A 15105-nucleotide genomic window follows, 5' to 3' on the forward strand; every position below is an offset into this window, starting at 1 on the left:
GGATAACCGGAACCCCCATAAAAATGTCAAATAATATTGAAGAAAACCGAGATTAAAAATGGCAATACGATCGCGATCTTCTAGAAGATATTTCAGTTATTGGGAAACCCTTTTTTATCATTACGAAATCCAAATGACTGACTAGAGTCATTAGTCAGCTGAATTTCCGGTAATTTGACGAACATTTTGCATAAATTCTGCGCAACATTTCCGCTTATCCAATGCAAAGCCTAAGTGCACTTCCTATCTGTCGCCTCGATCCTCCCGACTCTGACTCAGGCAATTAGCTGTGTCCAGACGGCATTTGGGATTTGTGTCATTAGCGCGACTGTAACGGCATCGGCGGCATCGGTTTTCATTCATTGCCTGCGCTTGGAAAAACCCGGGGAAATTCGGTAAGCAACCATTCACTAATTGCTGCCGTTTTTGGCTTGTTTGTTGCATGTAATTTGTTGTTTGTTATCTTTAGGAATGGAATACTGTTAATGACATATCTATTTGCTTAAGAGACAAACAAGCCAAATTTACACACGAATCAGACATTTAGATTTATTGTTGCTGTTTCTTTTGGTTTTGGTTTTTGTTTTTCTTGTGTTTCACATTATTAACTTATGACGTTTGTGGATTAAATATTTATCGCACGTCCAAATTATAAATAGTACAATTAATTCGGTTTATGCTTATGCTTATCGTTTTTCAAATTAACTATATTGTTTTTGTTTTTTTTTTATTAATTTAGCTTCGTATTTTGTCGTTTTTTTGTGTTTATTATAATTTGTTTATCACAGCTATACGTTTATACATATACATACAATGAGTTATATATATATATTCATTAATATGTGTAATAATTATTTATGCTTTTCATCAATTGATAAAAATGTGTTTCATAAAATATCTAAAAACACACACGCACAATATACAATTGCCTGAAACTTACTTACATACATAAAAAAATCAATTCAACATCCAAAATGTTGATAATAATGTATTAAAAAGATGGAGAGTGTTCGGGGGAAAGGGACATATATATCTACATGTGTATAACGACATTTCAGCAAGAAACGTTAAGAATAATAATTGAAAGAGATAACAACACCGAAAGCTCAGCACGCTCTGATATGTAGCGGCTGCTTGAACCAGATCCAGCTCCAGCTCCAAGTTCAAATCCAATAGTTTAGGAGAGCTCGAAGCCCGTGTTACTGCTCACAGCATAGCGTAGTTTGTCTCGCAACGTGGACTTCTTCTGGTAGTTGGGCAGCTTCAGCAGATTGAAACAGGTGGACGAGGTGGGCAGCCGATTGAGTGGATCCTTTTTGCGTATAGTGAAGAAACCTCGAATGACACTGCCAATGGTGTCACCAGTGTCCTCATCGTCGCCAACCTCCACGCAGCGTATGGAAAATGGAGGCTCCAGATGCGCAAAGCCCAGCAACGGCGGCTTGGAGCAGCTAGTAACGAACTGCAAGGTAAATCGGATTAGTAAAATTCTTCATACCATTTACTCGCAATTCAACGCACCTTGAGAAACAATTTGCGCTCGTCCTCAGTAAAATCTTTTGCCAATATGTCCCACAGCCAGCCAACAACGCGGTGGGAGTCATGAAAACCACCATAATACTGTGTGTGCTTGCGCAAATCTCGCAGATCCAATGGGACCGTATCACCTGAGATCAGACGCTGCAGCTCCGGTGGCGAGAACAGCGACAACCATTCAGGATTCACAATGCTGCGGAAGCCACGATTGAATGCTTGCGTTTGCTCACGAATCTGTGTGTTCATATGAAAGTAGGCCATGTAATGTATGTAGACCAGCTTGTTGTGATCGTTGACTACACGCGCCTTGCCACCAGGATGTAGTTCGTGCGTCACAATCTTGCCCATAACATCCTGATCCACCGAAAAAGTTAAATTCAAATCAGCCACATCTTGTTTGTAGTGCTTGATAAAGGTGAGACTGCGATAGAGTTCGTTGTCCAGCGAAGGCAACTCATCCATGCATGAGTAAAGAGCCTGCTGCGTCTGTCCCAGCAATTGGGAGAGAAAGAACGAGGCGAAAGGCACATCGACCACAATCCCCTCGTAAACAGCTTTGCCCAGCATGCGACCAACAAACTCGAAGAGCTGCAGATGATTGTCCTGCACATAGGAGATGGGCGATGGATACAGTCGCTGATCGGATGTGGTCTTGAACAGATTAAGCGATGGATCAAACACTTTCTTTATGGTCTCCTCGAGAAACTCCTTGAAGACACCATCCTGATCAATGCCCGCCTCATGCAAGCCCTGTTGATTGATAAATCGCACTCGAATGACACCTTTAAGAGCATGTGTGGGCTGTGCGGCTAACTGGCGATAGCCATCCTCAACGATGCGCTCACGATGAATTACAATCAGAGCTGAACGTGGCGAGGCACAGGCGCTCTCCGTCAGACCCATAACAGCCTTCTCGTTCTGTACGAATTTGCGGAATAACTTGACCCGATCCTCGTGGGGAATAATGTGCGGCATCTTTGCCAGCAGCAGCATAGCATTGCGTTTGGCCTTTTCCAGATCATTGATGAATGTCGACGGCTTCACCTCGGGGATGAGCCAATGATTGGGCGGCGTAAAGGGACGACGACAGTCACGACGATATAGACACAGCAGCAGCGTATGCAGCGAAACGAAAACTGGATTTTGTACAATGTTCTTGGCACCTAGAAAAATAGAAGGAAATTGAGATAAATAAGTTGCATTTAGAAAAAGCTATTATGATATATAGCTTTTGTAACTGTATTTCTTTGGCACTTTTTCCACGTCGATATGTAATGAGCCATGCTTACCCAAAATGTTATCGTTGATCAGTTTGAAAAGCATATTGTTCAGAAAATACGTGAGCATAACATAGTCGTTGAGTTTGAAGGGTGACTGCTCTGTGTACATTTCATACTCATCCAGAATGCTGCAGTTAAAATTTAAAATATATTAACAAGCTTTAATGGTGGCAACTTTGTTGATAACTCACGTAACGTAGTGCGTCATGCAGTCACAGAAGAGCATGAGCATGGCTGTCTGTGGCTTCTGCACAGCCGTCTCGCAGCGCAACAGTTCCAGATACTCCTTCATGCCACAGTTGGGACCCAGCGAAGTGAGCAACAGCCAAATGTCATACAAAACATTATCATTATAACAAATGCCGGTAAGAATGTCGAGACGCATTTGGGAGAGAGTGCTAAGTGCTGCATAATACATTCCACAGATGCGTGACACTTGCAGCACATCGTTATTGTCTAGCTTACGCCAAGAGACCTTTGTCTGCTTGCAAGTTGCGCTAGCCAACAAGCCAGTGTGACTACGTTCCAGGGCGCGACGCAGAAGATTGCTGGTTGAGGGCTGTTGTGGTGATTGGAACTCAATGCGTTCGTAGTTCTCATTGATCTGCTTAAGCAAATCACCCAGCAGCAGTTTGATGCAGCGATGATCCCACAGCATATGAAATTGCTTCTTGATAAGGGCCACATTTTGGTTCTGCGCTGGCTCCGCACAAGGTGTATGCCAGCCGAGTAGCTCGTGCCACTGTGTAAAAACGCCCTTGGTGGTCACCGTGTTGGGTATTAATTCCAGCAGCGATGTGGTGGTCTCCTGGAATGCGTTGAGTTAGACATAAGTCAGATAATTGGCAAATGACCAATGTAACTTACGGTTAGCAGTGGAAAGGCCAATTGCTTGGCCTCGGATTGATTGTCAATGTTAAACATGTTTACAATGTTGCCCAGATACGCCAGCGTTTTGGTCCCGGACATACTAGCCGCAAACTCCTCGAACCATTGAAAATCCGTTGAAATGCTCAACGCACGCTTCAACAGCAACATAGAGCCAAACTGTTCGATACACTGCGGCGTGCTCTGATGTAGATGATAAATGAGAGCGGGCACCGAAAAAATTTCGCTGAGAAACTGAGATAATAAATTGCGACTGTAATCGCCATCAATGAGCGGACGCAGACAGAGTGTAACGATGGCCACTAGCGTCACAGTCTTCACAGACAGCTCCTCACGAGCAGTTCCACGCAGCAGTATAAGCTGTGAATTACACTGTATTGAATTTTACGTACAATTGGATTTTAGTCAAATTTGTTACCCGCATTGTCTTGTAGAAACCATGCTGCACTAGATGCCCCTGAATGTTGCAACATATCTTCTGCATGGCCGGCTGCAAACGCTCAAACTGCGGATTGCGCAGTATGGACCACGACTTGGGTGAAGTGAACACAATTAGTGTGTGCAGAAAGAGGGCCAATGATATGCTGTCCGCATGATTCTCGGGTTTGAGTTCTGGCAAAAGCAGTAAGCAGTTTGTTAGCAGTAGTTTAATGTGTCCAATCCACGGCAAACTGCGCTCTTTGTGCAGACATAGTGCGGCATAGGAAATCTTGGGATTATCCACCTCCATGGCACGATTCACATAGCGACAAATTGACTCGAGACGTTCACGCATGCGTCCATCATTTTTGTCCAATTTGATTTGTGTGAGAAAACGACGCAGCACGGGATAAACCTGCACGGCGGGTAGCAGCGGATCCGATTCTTTCTCGTCCGTTAAAAGCGCGTCAAAGTCTTGGCTACACATTGAATACACAAATTAGCTAAAGTGGTCTTTCCATTCTTCTATCTAGTGACTTACATGATGCGCTTTTGGTATTTGCTGCGTGCGACGAATCCCTTGAGGGTCGCTTGCAATAGAATAGCTCCCTCCTCACGTCGCTTCTCCAGCGCACGCTCCTCTCGTGCTGCCTTTGTCTGCTCCAGGAAGCTGCTTTTCTCGGATTCCGCTTGTGCAAACATTTTTGTTATTTGGTTGTTTTTGTTCTTGTTTCGGGGGTGGCTGTAACTATTTTGTTGTTTTTCTTGATATTATTGCGATTCGATGGGCTATATTGTTGTTTGCGCGGCAATTTAACAATTCGCATTGATTTTAAAGCTCTCCAGTTTAATGTGCATTTTGTTTATGCAGCTTGCTTTGCATTAAAACTTTTCAATAACAAAAATTTTTCATTATCCTCAACTAAACACAAGACAGCCAGCGTGACCGCAGGCCAAAGTTAAAAATATACGGATATTTTTGATTAATATACCGAAAATATAGAAAAAGACGCGCCATGTTTTGAATTGATTGTTTTTCTGAATACGTACATACATTTAAAAAAAATCTGTAATCCTTTCTAAATCCACTTTAGTTATTTACCTTAAAAAGATTGTCTGGACATAAAATAACTCGTCAATTAAAAGATATTGTTTTAATTACTGTTATTTTTCTTAAATAATAAGCTAATCAATAACATACATGTACTTTAATCCAATTTGCATATCTCTACATCAACATTTTCGTTGCACTGCATATAAAAATATAAACAATCTTTATTTGCATGCTGAAAGATCAACAACTAGTAGAAAAATTGCTCTTTTAACATCGACTCAAAGTAATCGATAAACGTTAATTTGTATGCTTTAATTACACAACATTTTACAGCACTACAAATGTTTTTCTTCGATAATGTCGCGGTTGAATTAATAATTCATTTGGAAATATACAAACTGTAGTTGACCAAAAAAGAAATAATGTATTTTTAAATAATAAAATATATAGAAGTTGATTCGGAATTTTTCGAGCTTCAAACTTTGCTAGTATTGGATTAACTAATTTTTCGATCTGGAATTTTTTAAATTAATTTTCTGTATCGAAAATACGATCACTTGAAAATGCCGATCAAATGACACGAACAACTATATTCTACACAACGTTTAGATTTAGGAAAACACGGAGTTAAAGAATTGTTGAAAATAAAGTGTTTATATGTGATATGCAAATTTTGTGTAATGTCTTAAAAGTCAACCAATTGGCAACTCTTGAGGTTTCTGTATTTTGGTATATTTATTGGTATTAAAAGGTATATTTTCAACTAGCTTTCCTGTGGTCACACATAGACAAATAAAACAGCTTTAAGATGTTTCTCCGACTCCTTATTATCGTCGTTGTTGTCGCGTTTGCGTGAATTAATAATTAATTTATAATTATTAAAATTATGGTACACATTTGTAAGAAAAATAAATAGAAAAAATGCAAATAACTGCGAGCGGATACAGTTGGGTGCAGACGTGTATCGTTTCGTCTAAAAATGTGTTGCGTGCACGCGCAAATCTTTTGTCGTGGTGATGCCAGAGTCAGCTAAAAAAGGCGAATTAGTAGTATGATTTTGCAAGACGTTTGTGTGGAAAAACGAAAACAAAAAATAAAAGCCAAGTCAAGGTGACAATTATACAAAAAGAAAAAAATTAATGGATGCGCGATCCGATAGCATCGACACCATATCAAATTAGTGAAATATGCTCTCGTATTTCGTCGGAGCGATCAAAAAACTATGTGAAAATAATTTCAAGGTTTGCAGCGAATAGAAAGCAAAAGGTAATTGAAAAATAGAACGATTTTGGCACAAGCGCACTGTATAATAGTGTATGTGGGTATTCTGTTGTTGTTGCTGTTAACGATTTGTGAGTGTGTGTCTGCGACTGGGCGACGACTAGGTGGGTGGGGCGTGATTTGAGGGCAGCTGGTCGTCGCAACAGCAAAACAAAACAACAAGCTTGTATCTGTGACTGTGGCGATATTGGTGTTTTATTTTTTTTTTTTTTTGGGTTGAGGGAGGTGCAGACGGAACGGAACCGAAAGTGAGTGCAATTTGAAAAGAAGCGACATGAAAACAATTGTGCCTCGGCGAAAGCAGGCGCGACAGTAGCAACAACAACAGTAACTGAGAGCGAAAAAAATGCCTGCCTGCTTTGTAATCTCATGTAATTTGCCGCATTTTTTGCCTGTGCTGTGCATTCTGGTCGCTTCCGTATGTAAGTGTATGTGTATGTGTGTGAGAGAATGTTGCTGTGACTGTGTGTGTATGAGTGCATCTCTGTGTGCGCGCTTTGCTTTGGGGTCGCTAGGTCGTTTTGTAGCGCGCGACATATTGTGTCGCTTGCTTGCATTCCGCTACACACACACACACGCAGTTGTAATTGTGCACTAATATATGCGTGTCTCCCCCACCAACGGCAACAGCAAGGAAATTTCCTTCGAAACGGACTGAAAAAGGCGCGCGCTATGCTGAGAGTTTTTACTTTGCAAGCCTCACCATTTTATAAAACGACCCAGCTACATTAGCTGACGCCACCAGCGCCAATCATCATCGTCATTCTCTCTGCTGCTGCTGCTCTGCTTCTGCTGCTGCTAACGTTGCTCTGCTGCTCTTCTCACTGTCCTCAGTGCTCCCCAGTGCGTGTTCGCTGCAGCATTTAGTTGGCCTGTGCCTTTGCCTGTGCCTGTGACTGTCTCTGCCTGGCTTCGTTTTTGTTTAATTCGCAATTTGTGTGTGCGGTGTGTTTATACGAGATAATCAAATTTATATTGTGCATGCAAAATACATGCAAGATCAACAACAAGAGCGGTGCAAGAAAAACAGCAGCAACAAATATAAAGTAAAGCAAAAAAATATTTTAAAAAAAAAATGGTAAAAGAATAAGATCGTTGCGGTTAGCAGCAGCTATGTACATGTTGTAGTTGTAGTTGTATTTGTCGTCCGTCATTGTTTTAGATTCTCAGTAAATGAGTGCCTTTGTATGTGTGTGCGTCGTTTATTGAACTTTAACGAATTGACAGCTATTATTAACCGAACGCAAGTATGTAATTTATGCCGGTAAACATGCAGTTATGTCTGGCTGTATATGTATGGGTGCTTTGGAAATTTACAGTTACAATTTTGATATTGACACATAACCTCAAAACTAGTTAATCATGCATAGTTACCGTTACTTTGGCGCCCGCCATGTGCAAAGCTTTTTATTGGCTTCTAACTAACCTGCGAGCAGTCAAATATATATATTTGTTATTGACTGCAACAATTAAAGAAAAATGTGAAATTCGCCTTAAAAAAGAGACTGTTGGAAAAAATAGTTGTAAATTCCACTTGACCGCTCTTTAATACTGTAATTGGGGCCCGTTATGTTTTAATGCTTGCTCACACACACACGCATATATAGACATAGCATACATTGACACAGCTGCATTGCTGAGAGAGCTTTAAAAATTGTAACAACAACAATAAGTAAGAAAAGAAAAAAAATCGAAGAAAGTCGTCAGCGAAACAACAACAACAACTTCAACTGAAACAAGCTTCATGATACCCGTTCGAAATGAGCACAACGTATAAGAGAAAAGAAGAAAAGAAATGAAATGGAAAAAAATGTATAAAATAAAGCGTAACGAAATTAAATGAAAAGCGCAAATCGCAATCAAGCCAACCTAACCAAACTTATTGAGAATCAGTCCACACTCTCCTCCCTCATTCCGCACTATATCAGTTGTGCCCCTTTCGTCTAGACAAGCTTAAACTTAATAGGTAAATAATGATTTTGAAAATGTGTAGTATTATTATTGATTTATCGCCACCGCCAGGCGCAAAGCTCGGCCATGCGAGGCGAAGGTGTTATGTACAAAACTCGTTATTTATTTATTTATTTTTCTGATAAGAGCAACTACATATAGCTGAGGTCTCCGATCGACGAGCGGAATGGGAACGGGAATCGGGTACGAATCGGACTACAACGAATGCTAATTTTTTTCTTTTTCACATTTCATCATAATTCATGTTTTATTTTATTTTTTCTCTTTTGATACTACTGTGGTTGTTGTCGCCATATTTGTCAGGTTGCAATTTTTGTTATTGTCGCAGCATTTGTAAATTTAATAAATTAGCGAAAAAATTGATTTGATTAACTTTGAATGTTGTCGTCGTAGTCGCAGTCGCTTGACGTTTATTATCGCCCGAAACGAGAGCAACAACAACGGCAACGACAACAGCAAAAGTTGCCGTAATATAACAGGGGAAGAATTCTTCCCTTTGGCGCGCTTGTGACGTGAGTCGTGCTGATCACGTGGCTGGGAAAAAACACGAACTGCACGCATCCTCATCTTGTCCAACTTCATTAATTAGAAAGTAAAACAGAACAGAAAAACAAAAAAAAAAGTTAGCATGTAGAGGGTGGGGAACAAGAATAAAAGCTCAATAGTGAACGTAGGAACGGATGGAAGTGAAACACGATCAAAGCTCGATCAAATTAAAAGCATGTATTACTTAAGATCACGATGCACGATCTCAGCTATTAAGTTTGGGTTCTAATTTTTTTTTAGCAAGTCATGCACACAAGGGAATAAAATTGCAAATCGCAATAACAATAAATAAACAAGTTTTCCGTAGTAAAAATATTTTTGTACTTTCCCCATTTGGTTAATTCTGCTGTTTTCCATTTTGTCTTTGCAGCCCTGGCAACTGAACCAAAAACAAATAAATAAACACCGCAAACAAGGCTAAGCTGCAACAAATATAATAATAAAGAGACAAACTATATATCAACATTATATAAATATACTATTTATTGAGCAATTAAAGAACTGCAACGCCAACACACAACGACGATATGAAGTACACAACAGGAACAGACAACGCGCTGCCCTCCGGCAGCAGCAGCTCCCAAAATGCACTTAACGAATTGCCGCAACAGTCGCAGCAACTACAACAGGAGCAGCAGCAAGCCGCAGTAACCACAACAACAACGACAAGTGCCGTCAATACAACGGCCGCCACATCCACATCCACAACAACAAAACCTAATCCCAGCAGCACTAGCAGCAGCAACAATAGTAATCAAAGTGATACCAATGGAGAGACGTCGCCACATGCCACACAAGCTGCAGTTGCAGCTGCAGCCGCAGCGACTGCAACTGGGGCAACAAAAAACGCTTTATTTTGCGAACAGGTGACAACGGTGACGAATCTGTTTGAGAAGTGGAACGACTGTGAACGTACCGTGGTCATGTATGCACTGCTCAAGCGTTTGCGCTATCCCAGCCTCAAGTTTCTACAGTATTCCATCGACAACAATCTGACACAGAATCTGGGCACATGCCAAACCAATCTGAGTAGCGTTGTCATCGACATCAACGCCAACAATCCCAGCTACCTACAGAACTTGTTGGCCGCCTACAAGGCGTGCACCAGCAGTGATCATCTGGTTGAAGCCGCAGCCGGAGCGTCCTCATCATCTGACAAAGATTCAATGCCATGCTATGGCAGTGATTTTCAAATCACCAGCAGCACAAATCAATGTGCTTTGGACGATCGTAAATTGCTTACCCGCAAAGAGGATATTTTGCAGGAGGTTCTTAATATGCTGCCACTGTTGAAGCCGGGCAACGAAGATGCCAAACTCAGCTATATGACGCTCATCTCCTTGGCTGTGAAGGACACGGTGCAGCAGCAAGTGCCGCCAGAGATAGTGCAACAGATCTTTTCGTATATGCTCATCCATCCAGCGATTAGCAGCGAAGATCGGCGAGCGTTGAATGTGTGGTTGCGTCATCTCGAGGATTACAAGCAGACGACAAACAAGCGTGGCAGCTGCAGCAGTTACTTTGGGCAACCGGAGCAGCTACAGCTGCAATTGCAACTGGGAGTCGGAGCGGGAGCTGGCACCATTTCGGACAGTTCTTCGTCGTCATCGTCATCGTTGGGCAACTTGACGCGCAGCGTTGACTGGCAGACAATTGCACCGCCAAGCAGACACCACAATAGTAAGCAGTTGCCACGACAACCGGGTGAATGGCGAGGTAGCGTTAGCGGATCCTGTGGCTCGATCAATCCACTCTGTGATAATTTAAATGGTATTACATTGAACGAATTAGCATCTAGTCAGAATAGCTTAGGCCTATCCCTAGGCAGCAACTCGTCGCTGGTGAATGGCGTTGTCGCTGGCGCCGCCGCTGGCTCCATGCTTGGCCTCGCTGGCAGCGATGATCATGACACCTCATTCAGCAAGAATGGCACCGAAATTCTTGACTTTGAGCCGCTGAACAATTGTGATGCTGCCACCGGCGGCGAGACGAGCGGCATTGGGAGCTGCAGCCTTAGCCAACAACAGGTAAGATTCATACAGTGCATATCTATAGCAAATTCTAATACATTTCCATTTGCTTTGTATGCAGGCTCCATCACCACATGCTCCTCCTGTTCACTCACAGTTGTTGCAACCGCCTCCTCCGCCGCCACCACCACAACTGCCCTATGCGTCCATACTGATGGGCAATGTGGGCGACCAATTTGGCGACATTAACCGTTGGAGTCTGGACAGTAAAATCGCTGCATTAAAGACGCGACGCTCCAACAGCTTGACCACGCAAACTATTTCTAGCTGCTCGTCAAACTCGTCGAATTCGTCTGTGATTACGGTGAATGACAATTGCTCCAATTCCACAGAGAATTTGGCGCAATTTGCCAATAAACCGCGCAGCTTTTCGCTGTCCATTGAGCATCACCGCCACAATAACAATTGCATGGCAAACAGCACTTCAGATACCCGGCTCGATGATTTCAAACCGAGCTACATCAAGTTCCAGACGCGCAATGTCGGAATGTCAGGCATTGGATTGTGGCTCAAGTCATTGCGTCTGCACAAATACATTGAACTGTTTAAGAACATGACGTACGAGGAGATGTTGCAGATTACCGAAGAGTTTCTACAGAGCGTTGGAGTCACTAAAGGCGCCTCGCATAAGCTGGCATTGTGTATTGAGAAGCTAAAGGAACGCGCCCATATTCTCAGCAAGGTGGAACAAGAGCTGCACACCGGTCAGATGAAAATTAGCACAGCTGTCGAAGAGCTTACCAACATTGTGCTAACGCCTATGAAGCCATTGGAAACGATAGCGGGTGAAGAGAACATTGGATTGCGTTTCCTCAAAGTCATCGATCTGGTGAGCAATGCACTACAGCAGGATCCCTATTGTGCGCCCGAAGAGGAAACTCTAGGTGTGTTCATGTGGATTCTGGATCGTTCTATACACAACGAGGCATTTGTGAATCATGCCAATCAACTCAAGGAACTGAAGTTTAAGTTGTCCAAGCTGAAGATGTCGATGGTGCCGAAACTGCATCACGTGAAGACTACGGGTGGCACCTCCAACAACATGAACAAGCCCAGGTAAGTGGTTAAAGAATATTTAAGAGTAACGATTCAGAATATTACGTTTGAAATTAAAATAGTCAGTTTGTGAACACTTTGCTTGCTTGATTTCTAATTGACTTTTCATTTCGTAGGTGGAATGGCAAGAGTCGCAAGTGTGATCCAAAAAATGCGAGCAATGATCGCATCAATCACCGCAAGAATTCAAACGATATGCTGAATTTTTCGCTTAACTGTCTGCAGCATCCGTTGCCGCATCATCAACAGCAGCAACAGCAACAACAACAGCAGCAGCAACAACAGCAGCCACCTCAGCAACAGTTCGATTTCAATGGCGGCTATCAGACTCAGCAGTACAAGAGCTCATCGTATCCCAGCTTCATGAATAATCCGCAGCAGCAGCAACAGCCGCAAACGCTAAAGCATCATTCACAGCATGCCCAGCAGATGCAGCAAATACTGCAACAGCATGCGCAACACTTTCCCGCGCTGCCACAGCAGACACCGCCGCCACATCATCGACGCTCGTTGAACAACCTGATCGTGGTCGCTGGTGGGCCACAGCAGCCGCAACAGCTAATCTTCAAGCCGGGTCAAGGCGTGCTTACGAACAGCAACAATGACAACCTGCAACAACAACAACAGCAGCGCAAGCCAAGCTTGAACGGACTCAGCTCGGGACTAAGTGCAACAGCAATTGTGGAGCAGCAACAGCAACCAAAGAAAACGATGGCCGCTGTGGTTATGGTTAGTAATTCAGATCAATCAGAATCCCCGCAACAACAGCAGCAGCAGCAGCCGCCGCCTCAGATTTTAATTAACAGCAATAACAATAACAACAACAGCACTATACTAAACAACAATATAATTAATCAACAGCAACTGCAATTGCTGGCGGCAGCAGCAGCTGCTGCAGCAGTTGGCAATGGCAGAAGCTGTTTGTGTCCTGGTGATGTTGGTAATGGCGATGTCGTGCCCTGCACTGGTATCTGTAGCAATAGTCTTTGCCAGCAACCCATTAACAACAACAATTCTAACAATAACAACAACACTAGCCACAACAATAACAACAACAACAATATGGATCATTGTCTGACTCAGCCGCAGCTGATTAATCTGAGCATGGCCACACTTAAGGAGAGCTTCAACATGCCACCGCATGACTATAAAATGAATGACTTCAAGAGTCTAGAGCAGTTGGAGACACTGTGTCGTCAAATGACTGAGCAGGCAATGAACTAAAGTTGTTGGCAGTGTTTGTTATATTATTTAAATTTTCTTAATATATTAGCTTTTTTCGATGTTTTGATTGTTATGTGCGCGTGTGTCTCGTATCGTCAATGAATTGTATTTTGTAATCGTTTTTAGTTATGTAAGAATACTGACAAAAATGTTTGTTTAAATGTTAAGTTTGCACACACTCTCTCTCTAATGCGCGTGCGTGTCAGTGTAATGTTTGTGTAAGTCCTCTAGCTCGTCTTTTGGGGGCTGCTGCAAACCCAAGTACAACGGCTGGCCGTGTACAACGGGTAAGGCCTAGTAGATAACAAACAAACAAGAACCCCTTCCTCCATCCTCGACTAAGCGCAGCTCCTGTCAAGACCTAGATGCGACGCTTTTTGCTGCCAATGTTATTAATGTTTAAGTTGAGACAATGACGAAGAAACCAATGTCATAAAAGTAGTTCGATATAGTTGAAAATCCTGAGACAAACTGCAAGAACACAAGCAAAACTAGAACCTACAACAGAAAAACATTACCTTTTTCTCTATAGGAAAATTTGGCCAAATTTGATCAACATTTTACGCTATTCTGACGCTGCCCCCGCAACACAAAATAATACAGACGTTGACTAGAAAATATACATGCAACATGCAACAAGCAACACATATATGTATATGTAGATATGTATATGTTAATAAATTATATTATGAACTCTGCATCGTGACCATGAGACTGACTAAGATTACTATATTCGCAACTATAAGAACTAGAAAAGCTGGATACAAGAGGAAAACGAAAATTAAAAGTAAAAGTAAAGAAATGATTGAAGCACACACGATTCACGACGACACACGCGAATAAAAAATGAAAACGTTGCTTGCTGAAAAGTCACATAATGAACTATGTTTATACACAAAATATATATATAAATCTATATATATATATATATTAATGATATATACACATAATTTATTTTAAATTTAAAGGAACATAATTGCTGAAAAGATAACAACAAAATTGTAATTTATAAACATCTAAATGAAAATGTCTTTGTGTTGATACAAGAAAATGCAGAAAGGGTTTAGGAGCCTCGATGTTAATACTAGTAAATCAAATATTGTATTTTTTGTATAAGTTGTAAGCAGAGATAAGCCAAAAAAAGGAAGCAACAAAAATATGAATGGCTAGCCACGTGCATATGTATATGTATGTATACAATAATTATTATTATATGTAATATTATTTTGTTTCGCTTTTAGGCCTTAGTGAATTGTTTGTAATAATGTGCTGTATAACGATGGTGATCAAAGATTGAGTATGTTATGTTATTTTTTAATTGTTTTTTTTTCTGAGAATTGCTATATACATACAACAATATACACATAAGTGTAAAATTATATCGATTGCGATCGCTTTGTAACTAAGCTTAAGCTTAAAACTAAACCAATCTTAACGAGTGGAAAAACCACTGAAAAGTCGAACATGTTTAAAAACATAAAAAACAAAGAAAATATGAAAAACCAATTGTTAGCTTAATTTCAAATTTGTGTATGTAAATTGAATGAACTGCATTAAAATTGCGAATGTATATTTAATGCTACTGTTTGACAAAACAAAAGAGAAAATGTATTTTATTTAAATAGTAACAACAACAATTCACATCACAAATTGCAGCTGTTTAAATTGCAAGAATTGCGAAATGCATGTAAATTAAATATACATACAATATATTAAACAAATTTATAGCCATATAAAGAGTTCAAAATTCACAGCAACAACCAACCAACTACGAAAACTGTTTAATAAGTAAATCGTTCAACAATAATTAACAAATTGA

The 15105-nt window shown here is 41.1% G+C and overlaps 2 protein-coding genes across 4 annotated transcripts; one reads left to right on the forward strand and one right to left on the reverse strand.

The window, feature by feature from the left end:
- Positions 1 to 534: 534 nt before the first annotated feature.
- LOC117571935 (ubiquitin-protein ligase E3B) lies at positions 535 to 5082 on the reverse strand. The gene is made up of 7 exons (XM_034254426.2): positions 4666 to 5082; positions 4123 to 4603; positions 3684 to 4064; positions 3008 to 3624; positions 2826 to 2944; positions 1522 to 2699; positions 535 to 1462 (listed from the first exon to the last, which is right to left on the reverse strand). Exons 1-7 carry the CDS (start codon positions 4824 to 4826, stop codon positions 1178 to 1180), a joined length of 3222 nt encoding a protein of 1073 aa, XP_034110317.1. The 5' UTR covers positions 4827 to 5082; the 3' UTR covers positions 535 to 1177.
- Positions 5083 to 6004: 922 nt separating this feature from the next.
- On the forward strand, positions 6005 to 15101 carry LOC117571934 (protein Smaug). 3 transcript variants are annotated; one of them, XM_034254425.2, is made up of 5 exons: positions 7297 to 7505; positions 9347 to 11003; positions 11068 to 12062; positions 12179 to 12791; positions 13819 to 15101. In XM_034254425.2, the coding sequence occupies exons 2-5, from the start codon at positions 9504 to 9506 to the stop codon at positions 13858 to 13860; spliced, it is 3150 nt and encodes a 1049-aa protein (XP_034110316.1). In that variant the 5' UTR covers positions 7297 to 7505; positions 9347 to 9503; the 3' UTR covers positions 13861 to 15101. The 3 variants fall into 3 exon arrangements, with proteins under 3 accessions (XP_034110315.1, XP_034110314.1, XP_034110316.1); XM_034254424.2 differs by lacking the exon at positions 7297 to 7505 and adding an exon at positions 6005 to 6444 and having other exon boundaries at positions 12179 to 15101; XM_034254423.2 differs by having other exon boundaries at positions 7290 to 7505; positions 12179 to 15101.
- The last annotated feature ends 4 nt before the right edge of the window (positions 15102 to 15105 follow it).

The sequence above is a fragment of the Drosophila albomicans genome, chromosome 3 (genome assembly GCF_009650485.2).
Source record: "Drosophila albomicans strain 15112-1751.03 chromosome 3, ASM965048v2, whole genome shotgun sequence".
Taxonomy (NCBI): domain Eukaryota; kingdom Metazoa; phylum Arthropoda; class Insecta; order Diptera; family Drosophilidae; genus Drosophila; species Drosophila albomicans.

Excerpts from the sequence above, each read along its gene's own strand:
- LOC117571934 (XM_034254424.2), top strand. The coding sequence starts at position 9,504 with ATGAAGTACACAACAGGAACAGACAACGCGCTGCCCTCCGGCAGCAGC. Across the intron at positions 11,004-11,067 it reads GCAGCCTTAGCCAACAACAG|GCTCCATCACCACATGCTCC; the intron begins GTAAGATTCATA and ends CTTTGTATGCAG. Across the intron at positions 12,063-12,178 it reads AACAACATGAACAAGCCCAG|GTGGAATGGCAAGAGTCGCA; the intron begins GTAAGTGGTTAA and ends TTCATTTCGTAG.
- LOC117571935 (XM_034254426.2), bottom strand. The coding sequence starts at position 4,826 with ATGTTTGCACAAGCGGAATCCGAGAAAAGCAGCTTCCTGGAGCAGACA. Across the intron at positions 4,604-4,665 it reads AAATACCAAAAGCGCATCAT|CCAAGACTTTGACGCGCTTT; the intron begins GTAAGTCACTAG and ends TTCAATGTGTAG. Across the intron at positions 3,625-3,683 it reads TGGCCTTTCCACTGCTAACC|GAGACCACCACATCGCTGCT; the intron begins GTAAGTTACATT and ends AACGCATTCCAG.